Source organism: Trematomus bernacchii, unplaced genomic scaffold (assembly GCF_902827165.1).
Source record: "Trematomus bernacchii unplaced genomic scaffold, fTreBer1.1, whole genome shotgun sequence".
In the NCBI taxonomy this organism is placed as follows: domain Eukaryota; kingdom Metazoa; phylum Chordata; class Actinopteri; order Perciformes; family Nototheniidae; genus Trematomus; species Trematomus bernacchii.
This window is the reverse complement of record NW_022987714.1, coordinates 8,356,347-8,379,872: the sequence shown is the minus strand read 5'-3', so window position 1 is coordinate 8,379,872 and position 23,526 is coordinate 8,356,347. Positions and strand designations below refer to the sequence as shown.

The following is a 23,526-nucleotide window of genomic DNA, read 5'->3' as shown; positions in this document are numbered from 1 at the left end:
TTTCCTCCATCACTGAGACAGGACCCAGAGAGATTTACCGTTTGTTTGACAGCCGGGCACAGTTAGGCTAAATAAGGCCAATACGTGATAGTGTGTTGAACCAAATGTTTAAAAATAGGAAATTGGTAAAGCACTCTTGCTATATCAACAGAAAATGTCCCAAAGTAAGCAACGGTCACATTTTAGGAATCCATGGAAAGAAGCCGTTAAGGATAAATATTTTCTTGGCTGAATGCAGCAAATTGCTGAAGAGTTTTGACTCATAAGCAATGTTCTCTTTCTGTGGTTGTGGTGTAAATCTCACTTCACCTAAAACACAAACACACATCCTGATGGCTGTTGCGCAAGTTGCTGCGGTTAGCTCAATTGCAGTTGCTAGGGAAGTGTGTGAGGCATAGAAAGTCACACAGCAAACACTGCTAGTAATGTATTTATTCTACTTACACTCAAGTGTTCAATCTATCCATACAGTACCTAACAAACTGATACTGTGTGGATAGTCTTTTAAATAATTTCTTCATCTGAATACTGAGGTGCACCAAAGGGCAAACACTCCAACAAATCCATTTGATCCACTGTGAACCAGAGAGAAACGATTACTTCAGTATTTTCTTCCTCCAAGCAAAAAGGAACATCCTTATGAATACAGTCGTACTGTGATGACTGAAAAACAGCTTCCATTAACTTACTTGCTCATTTACTACGTTTGATAGTTAGGTGCTGGATCTGGACTAAATGGATGTTGTCTTATCGGCCTTACAATAAATTGTACAGAATAAAGAACATTTAATCTCGTCATTCAGATAAGGATTTTTCCAAGATACGTACTATTAAGTCATTTTGACCTGAATTCATCTTAATAACACATACGACATGTGAACCCTCACCCACCCACGCCATGCCAGGTTATTAGACACAGGATGGAGAGAGATACTGGTTTGAACCAGAGCTACATGACCAACCTGAGACCTCATGTACCAGAGCTCCTCTAAATGCAAAAGACTTCTTTGTCAAGAGGGCAGTCATGTGAAAAACCCTGAAATCTGCAACTTCATGGACATTTTCCCTTGGAATAAGACATTCACTCAAGACATAACACTTACATGTGAAGAATAGCGCTGATGTACAAACACTCCCTCAAAGTTGAGTGTTTTTTTTTTTTTTTTTTTACCTCGGGCCAAGTCTTTGCGGAGACTCATGACCGCCGCCATGTCACAGTCTACGGACGCATACGAATGGGGGATGGTTGTCTTCGATTGCGTTAGCCTTTGAGCAATAATGCGACGGACATTCGAGGCGGGGATCTCAGTGAAAGTGCCCTGAGGAAGACAAGGGGAGGTAAATAGTTGAATGAGGAGAAAGGGCAAGGGACGAGAAAAAGATTGATAGCTGGAAATATCTCAGCTGTCATCGATCACTCAAAGAATGCATAGTGTTAACGATGTAAAGAAACTATTGACAACCTTGGTTTTAATGTGTTAATTGTTTAATGATAGAATCAATGTTTTTTGTCAAATATGTGGTTGTTATTACCCTGTTTTGACATCAAAACGTCATATTTTACATCATAAACATAATAATAATAAAGACCGGGATAGAATATGGTGTAATAACTATCAATGACTTGGTGGGTGTAAGTACAAGTAGCATCACAATATGAAAATATATCAGTTATTTGGAAAATAAGTATATTTTGTGGTATTGCAAACGCTGCACAATATACTTTTGATGCACTTCAATTCAGGGGCGTGCAATCAATATGAAACAAAATCAAATTTGTTACATTTACAGTATATCAACTCAGAAAAACAACTAATATAGATTAGTCAATGTTATTATGGGGTTCTTCAGACATTATAATGAAAAACAGTATATTCATAGATCTCCTGTTGTTCACTATAAAGAGCTACGTTGCTTATTTCAAAGTACAATTATCTGTTAAATATTTCAAAATATGAGCATATCTTATAAATAATTATATGTATTGATGTTCTCCGTATGCATCAATAATATTGGATCGTTAATCGTCGTATTGATTTATAAATATCCCGATCGATGGAATCTAACACCTCCATTAATAATGAGCCCAGTCCATGTGCTCCGAGGCAAACAGATATATAAAGGGTTAGGACTACAAGAGTTAAAATGCCAACTGCAGTCATGCAATACTTAAAATGGTCCTTCATCATTCCTATTAGGGCTCTGACACAAGTCAAAAGTTGGAGGAGTCATTTAGGGCCTGTGGTTAATGACACTTTATTTATTTATTTGTACTATCACAAAACAGACACCATAATGTGCAAGTGTTTTTGTGAGAAAGAGATAGTGTGAGGCGTGCTCACCGGTGCTCCTGGTTTCCCTGGTACAGAGAGAGGAGGGATGTTGGGTCTGCTGCCTGGGGGCGGGGGGGCAGCTGCCGGGGTGGGGGCCGGACTCGGGGCAGCGGGGGCTGGAGCTGCTTTGGCGGCGGGAGATATCTTCAAGAGATTCAATGCATCCCTGTTTAAGAGAAACACAAAACAAGAGATATAACACATGCATTTTTTTAAATATTCACTTGAATATTTTCATTTCATTTCATTTCAATCTTTATTTCGAACAGATTAAAAAAAATAACAAATAAAAAATAACAAATGTGAAAAACAGAATACCGTATTGTTAAAATACAGTATTTATCCACATTCACGATAATATTTATATATTCAACAAAAAAAGTCTTCATATTAATAATAATAATAAAAAAAAATATGAATTCATACAATCATTTAGTGTTTCTATAATATTATATTGGTATTATTCTCTAAAAAGAAACCCAAAACACAAACTGCCAACTTTTTGATGGCAGGTTTGCATTGGTGATAACCGGAGGAAGAGATACTTCTGTCTTTAGGCTTCACTTTTTATTAATGTGCAGGTATGCATTCTTTATACACATTTTGAGTCGGCCACTTGTGGTGTGAGTGAAAATAGAGGTTCAACAAGCTATAAATAAATGAAAAAAAAACTATAGAAATCAACACTCACTAACATGGTCTAACACATTGGGTCAGAACAAGATAAAATATGCAAGATGTTAATAAAAGTTAATTCACAAACATTTACACGGGAACAAATGTTTCCAGCCATATTTTCCAGACTGCAATGCTTTTGTTTTATTTGGGTTTATTTTTGTTGACGTGCGAAATGCACTGAGTCCCAGTGTGCCTCTGTAAACACATGAGCGATGCCGTTTCAAGCCTCTGGCAAACTTTTTTCTTTTATGCTGTTTTTTCTACATTTCTAGATTTGTTTTAACCTTTATTTTACCCGGATGGCCTCATTTCTGCTTTGAAAGCTAAATCCAACAAACTTCCTTTTGAATGATGAAACCCTGTCACTTTTTGTTTTGCTCTGACCAATATAAATGACATGATGTATGAAAAAACACTGGCATAGCTTATGATGGTACAATAATACATTATTCACTCATTTGCTCCCACTTGGCAAGCTTATAAGCAGCACTGTGGTAGTTATATCTGGGTTGTATTTGTGTCAGGCTTGTAGACAGAGGTAACTTTCGGCTATCCTCCAGTGGATGGGTGTCATGAGAATAATTTGCCAGTTACAAACAAACCCCATCAGGGTAAGGCTAGACAGGATCAGGTGTCAGCTGCAGCAAGGGACAGAGATATTCAAAACCTTGGCTTCATTATACTTCCCACTGTCAAGGCGAGCCCTAGACATCCATACTATTTAAACAGCATATTTTCCTAAGGCCCTACAATATAATAGCAAAGGCCATTTATTTGTTGGTATAACCAGTTTTAAATTGCAGTGTTAATCTAATTCCCCAGTAATCCCACGGCTAACCGAGATCCTTTCTATCTCAAGCGTACAGTAAAAAGCCAGTATCATTAAGCTTGTTATTAGAATACAATCTATTATATTACACTTCCCCATAAGACATACAGAAAGCATTTCACAGATTAAGGTCTCTTCTATTATGTTATTTTAGACAATTTGAATTGGTCTGAATCTTGCAGAACTGAAGTGTACAGGGAAAGGAGAAAGGTTATGAAGAAGGGAATCTCAATTTAGTGGATTTGTTCCCCCCTTATTCAGCAGTGAGAGGTAGGAGGGGCAGGTATCAGGTGCGCCTGCTTGAAGTGCTGTGGTTCCAGTTCAGTGCTCTGGGGTCCACCTACCCACATGCATCCAATCTTTTGTCTGGACCAGCTGCCACTGACCTACACATGTAGCCGGGAACCGTCTGGGCCCCACAGCTATTTTTTTACACTTCCCACTCTGAGCTGTATGTTTTGATTTCCTTTTAGCACACTAGCTCCTCCCTCTCCTTTTCACTGATAGGATTATTTGTTTGTGGAAGGACTGAGGTTTCATGGAAATCCCCCAGATAACCTGAGAGTACCACAACAATGCTTTAATGATTACTGAGTGCCACATTAAAAATGTGATTTGCAACTGTAATTCGAATGCTTTGAAAAGGGTAGAGAGCAAGGACATTTAGACACATATTATAAAAAGGTTATAAAACAGTAAAAGTAAAGACAATAAAAAGATCCAAATGACTGAGTTGTGTAAACTCCACCATATCCTTCAATGACAATGTATTAAGAATATCCAATAAAAGTTCAAAAGGAAGGCAAGTCAACAGCAGCCTTCAGTGGACACTTGTGGATGACGCCATAGATACCGTTTGTGTAGCTGGTTGGCATGCACTTTTAACACTGACCATTTACACCCGTACTGACAGCCAAGGCAAAGGAGCCTCTGAGAGACTGGGAGAGGATGAGTAGAATATTAAAGAGGGAATGAGGGGCACACACACACAAAAGCACCAACACATGAATAAAGTTTGTCTTCTACTGCCACCTAGGACAGGCTAGGGTGAAGAGAGGGGTTGTAGTCAGGCTTTACTGGACTGTGTTAAAAGTATAAAACTTATGGACAATCTTAAATAGTAGTTCATTGAAGACTATGCTTTGGTGTGACTGGTCATTTTCTATTAACAATTATAGATAATGAAGACTTGAGTAAAAGAAGAAGAGAAGCCTCACACATAGACAGTAACTACACTTACTCTACATTTGCTACAAGTGTTGCAGCAAGGGCTTTTGTAACAATTCATGACTATGCAAAACATAATAACAAAACTGTAGGAAAAACAGAACAGGCTTTGACTTTTGATTTTGTATATTTTTGTCATTAGCAGGTATTCTGAGTAATTTGAAGTAATGTTTGAACTTCAGCTAAACTGCAGTTCTGGTGCTGTACATGCCAGAGAGTCTGGGATCAACAAAATATCTCTTTGTTATAAAATGCCTGGGCTGATTAAGGTCAAACTAAACTACTCTTTAGGGACAGCCCTATTGCTATTTAATCCCTTTTTGTAAGTTAAGATGTCACAGATCAAAACAACGATTTTAGATGTTGCATAAAAAGCATCAACTTGAAATAAACAAAAGTTTCAGCGTGATACATTTGACATTTGCATTAAAGCAACACTTAGTTCAAACTAACAAGCAAAACCAATACAGCTGCCTATAGCCAACAGTAACACTTACAAATAGCTTAAAGCTGCTACAAGAGGCTGACAGCTTGAAGCTAATTGGATTCACTGTTGAAGTTCCAAAGTGTATCATGCTTTAACCACCGTAATAATTTCATGCTTAATATGTGAAATCAAAAGGGTACAATGAATATATGCAGTTGTAAAGCAGTTAACCCGAAAACTTGTTTTTATTTATAAAGTTATAACCTATGATTCATTAGAAATTGAAAGGGCTTTATACGTCATGGGTTTCTCCTCAGTGTCACGTCTCCTTAACAACGCGAGTGCTCTGTTGCATTTAAACAAGTTACGGTCATATATTCATTCTGTGGTATGGACCACAATGAGGTAAACATTTTTGAAACCGCTCCATCCTTGTGTTCTCATTGCCTATTGGCTAATATTTATGACATTGGTTGGGGAGAAAAAAGTAACAGAAATGTGTTCTTTGTACCCAATTTGTATTTAAACCATGTCGGGGATTATATAACATGCCATGATCTCATTCCTGGGTTGCGTGACCTCTTGGTATTCATGCCCACTATAGAAGAGGGGCCTCACTAGAGAAGAGAGTGGAATGGGAGGGGTACCTTTCCCTGGTTTCAGTTTTATCTGATGTACCAAGGGACAAAGGAAGGGAAATGGGGTCTATTCTGCCCTCTCATGAAGAAGCTTAGCCTATGTGAGCTTTTCTCACCAGGGAGATTTGGTTTCCAACAAGAGCACAACTGTTCAGTCTCACAACACACCTAAGCTAATAGCCTATATGTCCGGATCTTCTTTGATCAAAATGAAAATATCTTAAAACCTATAGACTAAAAGGATAAAACCAATAGAAAAACGTTGCCACCAATGGCTTCTCCACTTTTCCCAAATAGTTAGGAAATAGTTTAAAGGAAGTTTATTTTGTTTATCATATTTGATTTTCTTATTATGGATCTATTAGCAAGTTTTACCAACTAATAAACAATTGTAATCATCAGGTTCTATTCATGAAGTTAGGCATTCAACACACTTAAAGCTACATGAAAAAAGAGAAAGAATAGTAAAAAAAATGTTACTGCTTAAAAAGAGACAATATATATATACTTATTTTTGTCTGTGGCTTTGCCAGCAAACAGCACATCATTATATTCAAAAAGTTTTCTTAGCATGCTGTACAGTTTTTTTATTAAACCTCTGGTGTCCAGTCTTTTATCCCCTGCACTACATTACTTTCTTTCAGCAGCAGCTTTTTCTTTCTGAAGACATTCTCAGCTAATTAACCAGCAGAGGAGTCTGGGAGTAAATCCTGAGTCCAACAAATGGTTGAATTAACCGAACAAGCGTGCCAAATCAAACCATTTGGATATAATTAAAACTACATTACTAATTGAACAATGTAATCTTCAAAACCTAGAAATCACGTTGACACACACACACACAGCAGAGAACATGCCCTTATTCATTAACCTAGACAATGATATCTTAATGGCAAATAAAGAGGGACAAAAACACTGAAATTGCATTTTCTCAGCAGTGTTGTGATTGTAATTGTGTTGGCAGAGTTAAAAAAAACAGAAAACAATCTGGTCATATAATGGCGCTCAACAGAAGCTTTCAGTGGTAAACACATTCATTATTAGGATTGATAAATAAGGTGTTTGTATTCACACACACTGTTGGGGTAAAACTGTAAATGCATCTTTTAATGATCCTTTCTGTATCTCAAATTAAGAAGTTATTATTTTTTGCCTTTTGGTTTATAAAGCTTAAAATACATTTCTCCTATACTGTCTAAGACATACATCTCGGAAAACATATGGTCTGCGTTTCTATGGTCACCAGTGGGTTCTGGAGACTGGGTTGCTATGGCGACTGAAGTTGCTTAATGAGATTCCCCAGCAGGGTGTTAGGTGGGTAAGGAGAGTATTCAATCAGGTCCCTTCTGACAGCAGGTAACCACTGGTGATGTGTGTGTGTGTGTGTGTGTGTGTGTGTGTGTGTGTTCACAGCTTCCTGTAGTGTGAATTCACCACATAACAGGATTAAAGAACATGAAATCTTAACCGCCTTAGTCGCATTTTTTCACTTATCTAGTCTCCCCCACATTTCCGTTGTCATTCACACTGCCTTCATTGGCTCTAACCCGCCTTGCCCTGACTGACATCAGTTCCCCTCAGAGGGACTTCAGTGTTATGGTGGCCACCAGGGGACCCTACCATCTGTGCCCTTAGGCTTGTTACTAATAAACAAGCACTGCTGCCACATCACTTCCTATGTAAAAAAATAAGTTTAACACCAAAAACATAAGACTAATATCTTCATCATTAATTCTTGACCAGTTTGATTGATCTGCATGGCCTGATGAGCATGTTGCTTTCTCTCTTCTTTCACCGGAATAAAGGAAAAAGCTAATAAACAAATCAAAACAGGATGTCAATGATAAAATGTATCTTGCTAAAAACTCTTGATTTATCACGCTGATTAAATGTTAAATGTGTGATAGGCCATGTTCGTATTAATAGACTTTATAAATAATTACAAACTCCACCTCAAAATCTTATAAAATTCTATTGAATTACATAATAAAGCAAAAGAAAATTATCAAAACTATTTCATCAACATCAAGACAGATTATTTTGTGTCTTATCACCTCAGACTGGGCCTGATGAAGTTGATGTCTGCTTGTTGGTAAATGTCAGCAGGGAGGTTCTGTATCATACCTGCTTTCATTAAGCAGGCCTTAACAGGTCTTAGAGCTAATCCATTCATCCATACTCACTCCTTGGTGATAAGTCCTCTTGGTCCTGTGGCTGTGGCCAGTTTAGGTTCTAAACCATGGGTGTCCAGGATATGTCTGGCAGCTGGACTCAGACGCAACCTGGATGAGGACGAGAGAGTCAGGAATCATTTTATAATAGTTTTAACTTCCAACTTTTGCTTTAAAACGGCCAAACATGAATGGTTATGGCTTTAATCATTGAAAATGTCAAATACTAAATGTATTTATCTTCGCAGAGAGAATAGTGGGTACCCAATTAACCAAATTAAATCCTGGTCCAGTAAAAGGTTACATTAAGCATTTCAGTCTAGCTTTAGGACATCACTGACTGTGTGCTCATTAAAACGTCAAAGCACCTTTAGCTTAGCTCAGATACCATCTTCTGTTTCAGTTCTACTTAACCTGACTGCTGTAATAAAGCCCATCTCAGTATCCTTTGCCTGATAATCTTGCCTGCCCCGCAACTCATCCATCTTTCACCTATCAACCCTGCCAAGCCGATGCAGCCGAGGTGCAAATCAGAAATGTGGAAGGGCTCAGCGTAAAATGTTTGCATAACAAATAGGGCCTGTTTTTACAGCGGTGCCTCTTTTCAGGGTTCTTACACCTTTTCGAAAGTCAAATTCAAGCACTTTTCAAGCATTTTCAAGGTGCATTTTCAAGGTGCATTTTCAAGCTTTTCAAGCATCTTACAGCTGTTGTAAATTACATATTTATATACACATACTTAAACTCAAATGATTATTTCCCTACCTCACATTAAATCAGATGTTCTTTATGCTATAAACAACCAAATGTGTGTTTCATAATAGCATTCTACATGAGGATGACAAATTAAAAATGTTAGAAAAGAAAACTAAGTTTAATATTTCAAAATAAGTGACCCATCTGTACGTAGACTGGGCATCCCATATAACCTGGCTGAGCCAATATAAAACAATCAGCCAAATAACTTTTCAATACATTATTGATTACTATTTTTTAGGTACTTTTAGGTTGGCAGTAAACACAAGTCAGAGGTAAATGGTGTACTTTTACTCCACTACATGTATTTAATACCTTTAGTTACTTTACAGATGTGGATGAATGATGTGAAATATAATAAAGTGTTAAATCAGACTTTAGTTCCACCTGGAGTAAATTCACAAGCTACTCTGTAGTATAAAAAGTCATTCAAACTAGCTGCAACTTTACCAGCTTTGAGAACACTTTCATGATCAATCATTATAAAACATATCATATACAATTATTAGGGATGCTCCGATCGCCAATTTTGGGGCCGATCGCCGGAATCAGTATCGGCCGATACCGATCGCCGATCCGATCGAGTGGGCGGGGCCTATGGGGATCTTCCATTTAATGTGATGTTTAAAACTCAGTTAATGGGGCTCATTCACTGGCGCTTCCACAAACCAACCAACCAACATAATTATTACATTCAAATGAAGTACATTATTCAAGTTTACATTAACTTTGGATAATAACACGGGAGAAATGAGCGGAAGCACTCTTTTCCTCTCCCCCTCTCTCTCTCTCCTGACAGCCCGTCAGTATCTCCTGCAGCTCACTGATCCAGTAATGAGCGACCCGACAGTGAAGAATAAATATATTTATAACTAGTTTAGCTTGTTCCAGAGGTAGATCAAATAGCTAAGTGTGTTAGGTCTAACTCTTAATGTGTGTTCTGCTCCGCTCACCGGTCCGTCACAGCGGGTGGAGCTGCAGGATTTCTGCTTCACACACACGTTGCATACCGCTATTTTATTGTCATTTTCGGACACTTAAAATACTGCCAGACTAGTGAAGCCATTTTGGCGAGCTTGTTTTGCCGCGCACAGAGAAAAGTGTCATGTATTTTACATGCAACGATAGCCTAATCTAAAATGCTCTACTATGGCGTACCTTTCGTGTGGTGTGTGGCTCGTCAGCGCAGACTCTCGCATCGTTATTGTTGCACACTTTGCAGGAGGCTACTCTTGGGCTTCGCTTGACCCTCGTCTCAGCCATGGCTTGTATTTGTCTTCTGCTAGCCAACGCTCGTTGAAACGGCAACCTCCTGGCATACTGTCATATATCACTCTCATCAGAATGCCCAGGTCACACACGTAACAAAAACACTTGCCGGTCACGCGCATAGCGCGGGAAGGCCGGAGCGGAGCTGTTTTATGTAAAAGCGAAGCAATTAAGCGCGCTCAGACTTCTTTATTTTCTTTTAATCTAAAAAGCGAAGTAAAGCATTTACAATTTCAAGCACTTTATCCCAAATTCAAGCACCATTCCCAAAATTCAAGCACTTTTCAAACCTTGAAAACACCTCGTACAATTTCAAGCATTTTCAAGGATTTCCAGCACCCTGTCTTTTGCTTTCCAAAAGAGTATCTATAGGGTAGGTAGGATCTCACACACGTTTGAATTATGAACAGGGGAAATTCATCTTACTTTATGTACAGGTGAATACTGTACAACCTGAAATCCTCATGGCTGTATGGCAAAAGGGTGGAGCTTAAGATGATACCTTATGTATCATGTCACTAGTCCTTACCAAGGCCTGAGTTAGAGCTAATATTGCATTAACCATATGAGCTGATATGCAACTCAAATGACAATTAACTGACTCATACTGTGGGCATATTAAAACAACTATGACAAGATCATGTTAATTAAGAGGTAAACATTTTAGTTTTGGGGCTGAAATGGGAGGCATATGAATCCTGTTTAAGGCTAAATTGCAAGTTTAAATGAAGAAATTAGGCAAATTCGTACATCAGCAGCTAACACAGAGGAAGGCAACACTCACGGTCCCGACGTGGCCCGTTTTGGGGGAGTAACTGGAGAGGGGGCAGCAGGAGGCACAACCGGAGCCGCGGCTGCCTCTGGAGCAGGTGGAGCTGCAGGTGGAGCTGCAGCATCTGGAGGGGGCATCTCAACCTGCTTCCAGTCCTGCCCTTCCTCCACCATGAGGGCAATGAGAGTGCCAAGGGGCACGTTGCGACTTCCCTCCTCCATCTGTAAAGAGGGTGAGAGATGCACATACACAGTGAGGGGAGAACATTAGCAGCACTGGTTCAGTCACTTCTTAAGTGCAACTGAATTAACTAAATGGAAATGTCTCTTCAACAATTATAAAGATACATGGATGAAGGAAAAGTGGTTCTAAAATTGATCAGTTATACATTGGTCATTGAATAACTGATACATATTTGGACAGGCATTATTAGGAGACCTCTTGAAAAATCACTGCCTTCTCAATCGCACCAATTTCCATCGTTCCTGTTTCCCCCTTGTTACCTGCACAAATCATACGAAAACCCAGCTGTGCTGCAATAGGTTCTTGGAGTGCTATGGATGTGTTTTCATGCTGTTCAAAGCTGTCAGCTATTGATTCACTATCTTGTTGAGGAGTAATCCAAATCCACTGCAAGCCTTGCGCTATCCTCCCCGAGCAGTGCAAGGTGTTGTTCCTCGGTCAATATTGATCAGTTCAAATCAAAGGCCAGGCACAATACACAGGGCTGGGCAGCTGCACTTCATCTATATCAAAAAAGGTATCCACGTATTGAGCTGCCTCCTAAAGGTGTAGCTCAATATCAGAAGACACAACAGAATAGGAAGTATTTTCTAACAATTGACCAAATGCATAAATATTTTACAATTTGACACTAAAAAGGTGCAAATTCATCAGACGATTTGTGTATCCACGGTTACCAACATACTCCTCCCCAACCCCCTCCCTCTAGCAGGCCTGCAAATCAAAAGCAGCACTCTAATGATTGTATCCAGCTAACTGGAAAGAAAAGCAGAACATATGAACACCTTCCCCACAGAGCTGCAGTGGCAGGGGTATTTTGTGCTTATATAGTTAATGCAGACCTGTAAGTATCTGTCGTACTGAGGTTCATTTACCTTGTTGGTTGAATCATTAATTTTGATAGGCATCTTAGGCTCCAACATTTCTACCTAATTGGATTTTGCTGAAATGTGAAGTACTTTTATAAACAACAAGAGTGATGGAGGTGATTACAAAGCCCTAAAAGACTCAAACTTAGATTTGTATTAATGACCAAAGGTTCAGCGGAGTATAAACCTTAAACAATAGGCCTGATGTGTGATTAACACTGAACTGCTATAGGAAGTGTAGATAAGGGTAAGGCCTGTCAGTGAAGTCCTGATTTTCTGCTCAGTCCCAAAGGGATTTTTCGTCATGGAAGAGACTCAAGACGCAATAAACTTCCCAGAGTACCTGTGGTTTTAACGACACAAGCTCCACTGTGTTATACGATATGATGTTACAACAGCTATCAATACATCGGTGTGTAACTGAAGGGCAAAATGTAACCCCTAAAGACACCAAAGGACTGGATCCATAACGCACTACATTACTTATTTGCCAGAATGAAGTGATGACAAATTCCCACACTCTCACCATGCTAAGAGTATAGATGTTGGTCACAGGAGATTACATCATAATTCTGGCATTCATTTATTAAAAAGGATCACAGTATACACAGTTTTGGATAACATATAGATTTGAACCTATCCGGAAATTGTGTTTATTCTGTGAGGAAATACATTTGCACGTACAGAGTGACTGGCTGCCTAACAGAATGGTGATCAATTAGATTCCTAGTTAGCTTGAGAATGTTATGTTGTTGTGCAGCTGACACTTTATCCTTAGCGCCATCCCCCACCTCTCAGGCTCAGAATGTATTTGTGGTGGTTGACCCTCAGGGACATTTTGCCTAGTATTTATCCTACTATAACCTTATTGTACGAGATCAGTGTAAATGTAACAGTCTGAGTAGATGTATGCCTATCAGAAAAGGCGTATTTGGTAAAGACAATTTAGTTTAACAGTGAGCTTTGGCAGCATGTGGTTTGAGAAGAACAGTTTGATAATAGTGCAAATGTTGTTAAGATCTGAAAACAATGATAACATACAGTAGGCGCCACATTTTAAGATTGTAACTACGTCAAGAGTGGTTTCATTTTAAGTTCCAACACAAGGTAGTCACGCTCTCTGCACACCTTAATACTCCTCACAGCCAAATCATATGCACTGTTAACAGTATGCATGCTGGGTAGTTGCGTAAACAGATGCTTAGGACACTGTTGTGGTTTGGGGCTCAACACTGCCATCAAATGGTTATAGAATACATTGAAACCTATGGGAAGTATTATTGCTTTCAACTCAGCTTTTGCAATGGCTCAAGTATCTGCTCTCTATAGTACATTTAGTTTTCCTTTATGCCCAAATCCAATTTATACTGTGCGCAAGAGAAATTAGAAGGGAACATTTCATTGTGACAGAGCTTGAAAAACCTCTAAAACATTTTTTGCGATCACTTAACTGCACACTTTGGGCCAGATACACTAATATGTATTATTACTTTAGTCAGATTATGATATTGTTCCAATATCATAAATGTGCATTTTGTACAGTTATGAAACAGTTTATCTTGTGATAGATGGATTAGATGATATCTCTGATCTCCATGTTATGTCCTCTCACTGGCAACCATCCTTTCTCTGATGCTTCATAAAAATGGGCTCATAACTGTTAACAAAGTCAGTCTGCTGGCCTGATCCAGTGTTATCTGCAGAGCCATCAGTTAGACTAATGACATCACAAAGCCAGCCCACACCATTTATGAGGTTAAACCCACTTATCTGCAAACTGTTATCATAGAGCCATACAAGTCCCTGGAGTATAAACAGCTGAGATACAATAAGCTTGACCTGGACAATTATAAACTCTCTATTGGCTGAGGTTGCTATAAAACATGATTGTTCTAGGTTTGTCATTACAAAGGCATCAGATCATGGTCAAACAATGAATAGGGCTAAGCACAGACCAACCCCCGATTATATAGTGTTTGAGTATGTTAAGATATTTGGTGTGGAAATGCTCGTAAAAAGAAAAGAAGAGGAGAGAGAGGGATATAAAGTCTGACTGTGATTGATAGAGCATGACAGATATTGCCGCCACATCCTTCATTTGAGCAATACCAGGCTGTCAGTGCAATGTAATCTTGCAAATAAAAAACACAATTCAAGCTGAAACTCATTCCTTCTAAGCATCATGTTTGTATAGCTTTCCAACCAAATAACCACAAGATTCTTGGTATCAAGGAACCTTTATCATGCACTTTCTATTGCTCTCCACTCCACTATGTCACTTTCCCAAATACACTGCTGGCTTTTGTTGAAGAGAAATATAGTCTGTAAACCAATTCAGTTCAGTCTTTCTGCCAAAAGCCTACAGGCTATTTACTCTGATTTTGAAATCTTAAAGCCAACAAAGACACAGGCTTTTTGCCCAATGTGACCTAAGAATGCTGCACAGTTAGAAAGTGATTTATACCAACAATTGATTTAGAGAACGCATGACTGTTGGTGTCTAAATCGATCCCGTATAGGACAGTGTGTGGTGATGAAGAGACAGTGTGTGGTGATGAAAAGGGGATGATGAATGGGAAACTGAAAGGTTGGCAGTGCAGCATGTGATGGATATATTCATCAATTTAGCCTTATATTTAAACACCTATCCATCAGTCCTATCTGCCATAAAATTCATTAGGTTAATCACCAACTCATTCACAATCAACAACCTTCCTATGTACCCATCATTACATTTCTAGACGAGTACTTGCTGTTCGAAGCATTCCTCTTCTTATACAGCTGAACACAGAGGAGCAATAAACATTATATATCTGCAAATACATGCGTGTCATTTCCCGAAGGCTATGATTGATTGTACCCAGGACTGATTTTCAGATTGAAGCCCCCGGGTCAGGATACAGCAAGGCAGTAAGAGTCTGATGAGATACAGTAATCTGTGCTCATGCTGCTGGTCCCCCTACCCCCAACATTCACCTCCCAATATGAGCAGAATCTATCCCCCTATTCTCCCACCCCCAACAGCTATGGTTGGTAATTGGTAGAGGGCCAGAGCAGTACTTGACCCCAATAAATAACCCCTGAGGAGCACAGGAAGTCCAACTCCTCCTGAAGCCTGCCCAGGCGTTTGGCCACAGGCTGGTAATTATGGTAGCCTCTAAATTAGAGTGAGAGACAATTACACTAGTAAGATCTAACACACTGACCCAGACAAAGTGTATGCCACATTGCCAGCGCCATGTAACGGTGCAGAAATCTCTGAAATATTGCCACTAGCTGCTGTTCTTCGTATTAACTATACACACACTCTCTTACACTGAGTGAAAGAAAGAGAGCTCGGGGGCTTATCTAATGCAGACCATCTTTCTCTGCCAGCTACAGCTCTAAAGCCCCTACCCCCAATTCTTGGGTGGTTGCTATGGAAACTACCTCAACCACACAGTGGCAAAGACAAGGATGGAGTAAGGGAATGTGGACTAACGGAAGCAAGTGAAAGGCAGGACAAAAACAAGAGGTATAATCTTGCAGTTTATAAGTGACAATAACCCCTCCGCTTATTTCAGTAATTGATCAATTTAGACATTTCTGTCCGTACATGAATATGTGAGAAATGGTGGTGTTTTTGTTCATGAACAATGCATCTGCGTGCTCATTTGTGATGCTCATTAGCGCGTGCAGATTGTGTATTTGTTTTTTAGTAGAGGTTGCGCAAACAGACACATTGGCTAATTAAACCCCCGTCCTCTCAGGCGTCCCCAAATTGTGAACATGTCCAAAACGTCATGGCTAGGGAACAAGTTGTGTTTAAGGCAATAATCAGCAACATGGAGCAAGGGTTTGTGCATGCAAGGGAATACATGCAGAAATATCTCAGTGCAATCCCATCGTTTTTTAAATAGGGAAACTGAATAAAAGTCAAATCTTGCTCAAACGACAGGTAAATCCTCCCCCTCCCTCCCACTTAATATATTGAAGATTTCAGTGGGAGGAGGAGGAGATAAAACATCTTAATCTTTCTGTTCAGGGGGACGAACATGTGGTGGAGAACTGATGAAAGAAAAACTGATCGCTGCGTCTTCGGCAGCCTATTAAAAATTCAAACACAAATTGCACATTGGTTGGAAGGAGAGAAGTATTTGTCACTATAGACACCTTGTCAAAGCTTTGCTGTCACTATGCAGCAGACTTAACAAGCGTAGCCAATTAGCATAGGCAAGGAGGAAACCCTGAAACACTCACACACAAATATTAACAGGAATATATTCTATTTACATATAAAATCCTTCCAAAAACATACCTGTTACTACTGCAAATTGCTGATTTAACATATTAAGAAGGGAAATAATAGAACAAGAATGTTCTTTAAAAAGGACTTAACGAGTATGAGAAAAAGCAGCATTTAAAATCCTGTTGCTGACACACATTTCGATACAAAGCATTTGAATACTTAACCACAACTTATATAGTTAAATATATCTGTAATCCCAAAACCCATCATCTTCTAGAAGAGGTGTAAGTGTGTTTTTGATTACTTACCAATATCTTTGCCATGACACCATCGTCATTAGATTCCAGGGTGACAACAGCCTTGTCGGTCTCAATCTCACAAAGGGCATCACCCGCTGCCACTGCTTCACCTGCAATATAAAGGAAACGCATTACATAATTTTAGTATAACATAAACACGTAATTGGCATAATAAGAACCCAATTCTCAAAACAATGTCTTCATTATGGGGTTTATGACCTTAGTTTAAGTGCAAATGACTCAATTTAGCTGTTATTGGAAATGCATAAATCATGATGTCCAGCAGCAGGTTCAAAACCACTAATCTTTCAAAGGGACATTGCACACGCACAGAGGACACATTGGTTGCCAACTAATGAAAGAATTCCATTGATGGGACAAAAAGGTTATGGGAGAAAATATCTGCTCGGGCTTTGGCCTACATATCAAGTGAAGAGCATAATCAATGTTTCATGGGAAAGAATGTGAGATACGGATACGCAGCGTGTCTGAAAGAAGGCGAGATCTTTGCCTATCCTTAGAATCCCAGAAGATTCCCACTGGTCCACGCCATGCGAGAGCTGGAATACATTACCATCTGCTTAGCAATGAAAGAGGATGGCAATTAGGAGCCACTGGTTCAATTCTTCCACGCTCATATATCCATTTTGTGCTACACCTGTTTTGCGCAACAACTTAAATGGGCCTTGCAATGGAATAATAGGGAGACAAATGGACCTTATGGTGTCTTTGGTCAAAGGGGAAAAACTACTGTTGTCAGTCAGCTTTTCGTACAGGAAATGTGATTTAGCAATGATTTGATTTCGAAGATGGAGAATGTTTTGGTTAATTTGTATCCCTGAGCAATTTCTAGCTTTAGCCCTTGCAGTCAATATATTTCACGTGGAGAGTTACTATGATTGAGTCATCTTTGTGACATATGTCCATGTGTTAAGATGGGAGGAGGAGTGTATATGAGATAAAAGGGCAAAGGTTATCCAAATCTGACATCTGGTCATATTTCTATCTTCTGAGGGTGCATCATCTAGCAGACAATAGTCAAATCAAGGACAGTACTATGACAAAGGCAAGGATATTTTTGCAAAACCTCAAATGAATGATTGTTGGTAGGCTATGTTTAACTTTATCTCCGGTAGAATTCTGATCAGGCATTAGCTCCGCCTCCTCTTCTTTCTTTTTTTTCAAGGTAAGGACCCAAAATCTGCGTTTCTCTAATGGCGCATTACCACCATGGCGCGGAGCGCGGTTTAAGCGTGCCGTGTCGTGCCGGGCCCGTTTTTGGTTGCGTTTCCACTATGCCTAGTTCCGGCCCGGGGCTACTTTTTCACCTTTTTTCTGGCCCGACAAAATCGTGGTTCTATCGGGGCCAACAAACAGGGCTGAGTCGGGCTGAGTATGCTAAACTAGAGAGAGAATTGCTGGCAAGGGGGCTACAACTACAACAAGATGAACATATTTGACCGCGATTTAATTGTAATACACGTTTCAAAATGATGCCGAAGTAACAACATACTGATACCGGTTAGTAAAAACCATGAATTAATGCTTTGACAAGTCTGCAGACAGACGGCAGGGGAAAAACCTTTTAAAATGCGTGTTGTCTAAATGGAGATTGGCTAAGCTAACGCAGTATATGCCCCGACCGTCCACACTCACAACAACGGCCTATACAGACATAAATAAAGCAGCGACTGTATTCACCATGACACAGGCAGTCTGTGGTGTGTACTTGTTTAACTTTTGTCTAGTTGAACAGATATGAGGAGCTGTGAGCTTGAGTGCTAACAGCTAACGGCTGATGTTGTTTTTCTGGGGTGCTCATTGAAGATGACGTCACGGCTCCGCCTACACTGCGTAACTATAGATACTACCCCAGTTCCTAAACTGTAATGGAAGCGCAGCATTAAAGTGAGCCGGGCCTAACAAGGCCTAACAAAACCGTACTAAGTCGAGCGAGGCCTGCGGTGGAAATGCGCCATAACAGGGCTGCAAAAGAGGGGTTTGAGCAGTATGAGGCATGGCTACAATGGGTGATCTGTTTGGTATTTTGAAAAAAAAACTTCACAGACAAGTTTTATATAGGTATGGCCCTACAATATATTTTTCAAATATAGCATGATAGGTCCACTTTAAGGTAAACACATAAGTGGGAAGGAAAAAGGGTTGGGTCAAGGGAAGAGTGGGATGGGTGAGGGGAAGATTGAAAGAGCAGTATTGATGTTGGAAGCCCCTGAGAGCAAGCAGTAGTGGAGTCAAAATTGGATTTGTATGAGGCTTTAACACCGTATGACCCCAGGGGGTAGGTGTGATGTGCAACATTAAAGATTAAACAGACGACCACAAGCCTTTTCCGCTCTGCTCGACGACAAAGGCAATGGGCATAAGAACAAAAATAGGGTATAGACTACAGAAGTATGCAGGCAAGAGCTTTGTTCCCGTACATCACTTTCACACTTCAATCTACTATAATTAGATGTTTAAATGTTTTTGACAATTTGAAGAAAAACTCAAAATGGAATACTAACATTAACATTCTAAAAAATATGTTTGTCTTTGTTGAATTCAAATTGATGAAGCTATAAACCAGGTTTTCTACACTACAAAAACACATGTTTAAACAATAATTATTTCTGGAACAATTAATGACTATGATATGATATAGGGCTGAACAATTAATACAAATCTTTATGTAATCGCAATATGAATTAGGGCAATATTAAAATCGCAGTAAGAACCATATTTGTTAAAGGCTAAATATGTGTTGTATATTCTTTTGAATAAACTATAGCGAAGCTGCGGAGATATCCCGGCCTACAAAATCATTTTCTACAGACTTACAAAGCATATTTATTTAGTACAGATCTTCCATAATCATTTATCGTATTTTTCAACGATTATGAAAATAATGATACAAAATGAGCAATCCCTGTCCATGTCATGAATCATATCGCAATATCAATATCAGTCAAAATGATTGCAATTCCAAATCGTACAGCCCTAAACCCCATGATGAATTTAAGTGTAGATAAGTAGCATCCCGGATGTGTTAAAATGTATCTTTCTCACTTACACATTTATACACATGTACATATCTCAGCCCGAGTAACAGGAGCACATGGCAACACAGCAGAGCGGCCAATCAGAAATCAGTTTGCCGCCTCCTGATAATTGAGCATGGCTGAGGCACCTGGCTGGCTGAGCAGAGCTGCTAAGTCGTGATGTATAGTGACTGCCACGTTTCCTTGAGCCAATTAGCCACCAAAGGCCCTCAGGTGCTACCAATGCTCAGCCCTCTGCCTTACAGAGCAATGTGATGTCATCAAATAAATGATTAGCTCTACAGTTGGTCCATCATTATGAGATAAATAAATGCTGTGCTCTTTAAACCGATGAGCACAGATGCAGACGGTGTTACTGTGAGGTTTACGTACATATGGACCAACCTGAGGAACCTACCAACTTGCTAAAGAGTAGACATGGCAGGTCCATTAGAGAAAGTGCAGCAGAAATGTGTGGTAATGAGAGCTTAGAAATGACATATTGTGATTGTTTTACCTTCCTTCTTCAACCATTTCACTATGTTTCCCTCCTCCATGGTGGGGGAGAGTGCGGGCATTTGCACTTGGACTGGACTGACACCTGCAGGACAGAAAGAGAAATATACAAATCACTTCAAGGGTCATCAGACTTAAAACCACATCAGACATGGTTCCATAAAAATCGTATTCAGGATCTCCCTACAGGCATATCTTTCAGCGTCAAATAGGCAATGTGAACGCCAAAATAAATCAAGTAACACCCCCAGAAGTAGCAGTGTTAGCCTGAGGCCTCAACATATTCAGCCTGGGTGCAGGGCACAGGAAGTGACAGTGCCACTATGACTGAATGCCGGCAGGTCACGTATGTCATTTTGATCCTTGCTGACACTGCACGAGAGGCACTCGTATTCTTTCAGGCCTTTAAGGGGCCGTCAAAGCCCCCTACTGTCACCAGCTGTAGTCACCGAGAAGGTCAGAGTTCAAACGGCTCACAGCACTGTGGTGGACGTCTCCATTCTGCACGCTGCCAGAGGTATCACTGCTTTTCTACAACTAGCCTGCAGAGCTACTTCAGAAAAGACCTGACAAGTGTATTGTTGAGCCCAACTCAAAGGAAAACCCTTTGTTCAGTGTATTGTATATGCAGAGTGAACGTATTGCATAATGCAGCCATTTACGATGTATTGATAGAGAAAATGATAGCGCTAAAGTTAACGGATTAGGCAGATGAAAGGTTTTTTCTTATTTTACGTTTTTCGGTTCAAACGGCACCCATGAGACCTGTTGATACAGGCACTGGTTTCTTAAATATTCAACATAGGAACTTAATAAAAATATCACTGGAATTAAAACAAAATGTTAAGCTATCTTTATAGGTTAAATGTAAAACTGCATGTTATTAAAAAAGCAATGAAATAACTGAAATATCCCGAAATGTGGTCCTCTCAAACCAGCAGATTGCCATAACGATTCTATGCATAGGAACATAGCACTTTTTGTTTAAGCTGTTTTAAATCAAAGAAAGTATAACACAAATCTAACATTAAATTCAAACTGCCATTTAAGTAAAGGGATCAGAGAGGCAATGATTAAGACTTTTCCTACTTAAATTAGACATTTAGACAGAGGACATATAGGTTTTGCGGCGTGGTCTCCCGTCATGTTGTGTGCTGCTGCCACCTGCTGGATATTTGGCAATATTACAAAATGTGAATGCATGTATAAGGAAGGCAAGTACAGGTCAATTATAGTATAAAGCAGTTTGTTACTTCACTTATTAATATTTGCCTTCAGTATCTGAACATTAGGAATACCATTTTCCACTGTCAAACATGTATATTTTGTTGGTGTGTGTATAAAGAAAAGATGTTGACTTGATTGCCTTAAATATATTGATATATCATTTAGACTTAACATGAATCCCTTCTCTCTGTGTCAGTGTGTTTTTTGTCACCAAAGCTGACAGCTTTAACAAGACTTTTTTCCGTCAGAAATTCTGACATATCAAATCAATAATGGCTCTGAATCTGCATGCTTACTGGCACAGTTTGGATTGGAGTAATCATTAATGTGATGAGGTAAATCAGTGCTTTGCCTGGTCCGACACCGAAGAAAATCTACTGAAAAGATGAGTAATATAGTAGTCCAAAGTCATAAATAAATGCCACATTGTAAAAGACAATTAATTAAACATTCACATAACTCTTGGTTCTCATCACTCCTCTTACATTATCCTCTAGTTTTTTCGCTAAGCTACTATTTCAACCCTGAACATTTTCCTTTGCCTATAACTGATAGTGAATACCGTGCGTCTACTTGTTATGCAGTCAGAGGTTCCTGACTGCTCCTCTCCAAAAACTGAAGTCACTTTTAAGATTTTTAGGATGAATAATTGATGCATACTGCAGTGAAAACCTTAGCTGTGTATTGTGTATGGTGTGTGTTGTCTTATGGCAGTGCAGTAACACAGATCAATTGTATGCTAATCTAATGGATGGTGAAGTAGTTGGAATTGTTCAAAAGAAAGTGCTAAACAGAGGTGAATACAAATGTTTTCTAAATCTATCCATTATGTCCAACAACTTGTGAACACCTACAAATGTATTCTAAATAAATGTGGCATTGCATTAAAGGAACTGTGAATACTGTTTTAAGAGTGAGAAAGTGGGATACAATTATCTCGATCCCACTTGGAAGGGAAGGGAGATTCACCCATTGGTAAACACAATAACACTATTTGAAGACTGGACTAATAAGGCTTTAGGTCAGATACAAATACAAATGTCTATGTGACATTTCCAGAGGCTTCTGTCGTAACTAATAGTCTCTCACATTTAAAAAGATACATTTAAAAAGATGCATCTATCAAAGCTTACAGACCTTCAACACTTGCTGTTTGGTGACAGGTCTATAACTATTTGACTCAGAGGCACATTTTTTTATTACGTTGTCCCTCTCCTAATACCTTAACACGTCAACACCTCTCAAAAAGTCACAACAACCTTTAGTAATTTGTAACACTGTCATGGGTGGGCAATGACTTGACCAAAATTAGTCCTACGTTACATTCTCACATCATTTTTAGACCCCGCCTTTCTGTTATTTGAGGTCAAATAAGGACCCTCGTTATTCAGGCAGGAATGCGACACACCAGTCCGCATATTGAACAAACCCGTTGTTAGTTGTAATGTCACAAACAATAACAAACGAACCTAATTACACGATTAGAGTTACCAAATGTATAAAAACGATGATAGCATCTGTCAGCAGCAGCAGCAAGCAACAACAACATCTATGTTAGCGTATTACTGTCAACACTCACCGAGGATCCATGGGGACCGAAAGAAGTGTCTGACATGCTCCTGCCATGGGTGCGGAGCACATAAACATGTATTAACATTAGATAATTTAAGGCCAAATAATATCCCTTGACGACCCAAACGCAAGGAGGCCGCCATGTTGTCGTCCTCCGTCAGTGAGTAGTGTCCATTCAAATGCCTGATAGTAAAACGGCAGGGAGGCGGGAGCATAAGTAAACATTATAATTATAATAAACCCTGTTGATATAATCAGCTCCAGATACCTTTGAGAATCTCTGATAATGTTTTATCTTATTTATTTACATATACAATTATATATATATTGTTTTAGATATAAATGAGCAGGATATAAATAAGTAACTACTTTGGGTCCTGCGAGGTCCTTTTCACTGTAGTTCTGTTGCGTTCAATATCGGTCGAAATTCCCAG

At 39.3% G+C, this 23,526-nt stretch overlaps 1 protein-coding gene across 1 annotated transcript in view; it reads right to left on the bottom strand.

The window, feature by feature from the left end:
* Window positions 1–23,243, bottom strand: part of pdhx (pyruvate dehydrogenase complex component X) — a 35,789-nt gene extending 12,546 nt beyond the window's left edge. The window contains exons 1-7 of the mRNA XM_034141666.1: window positions 23,100–23,243; window positions 20,295–20,378; window positions 16,749–16,849; window positions 11,113–11,321; window positions 8,316–8,414; window positions 2,343–2,499; window positions 1,172–1,319 (exon numbers count right to left, since the gene is read on the bottom strand). Of these exons, the coding sequence (XP_033997557.1) occupies window positions 1,172–1,319; window positions 2,343–2,499; window positions 8,316–8,414; window positions 11,113–11,321; window positions 16,749–16,849; window positions 20,295–20,378; window positions 23,100–23,235 (934 nt within the window). The 5' untranslated portion in view covers window positions 23,236–23,243. The remainder of the gene's footprint in view (window positions 1–1,171; window positions 1,320–2,342; window positions 2,500–8,315; window positions 8,415–11,112; window positions 11,322–16,748; window positions 16,850–20,294; window positions 20,379–23,099) is intronic.
* Between the last annotated feature and the right edge of the window lie 283 nt (window positions 23,244–23,526).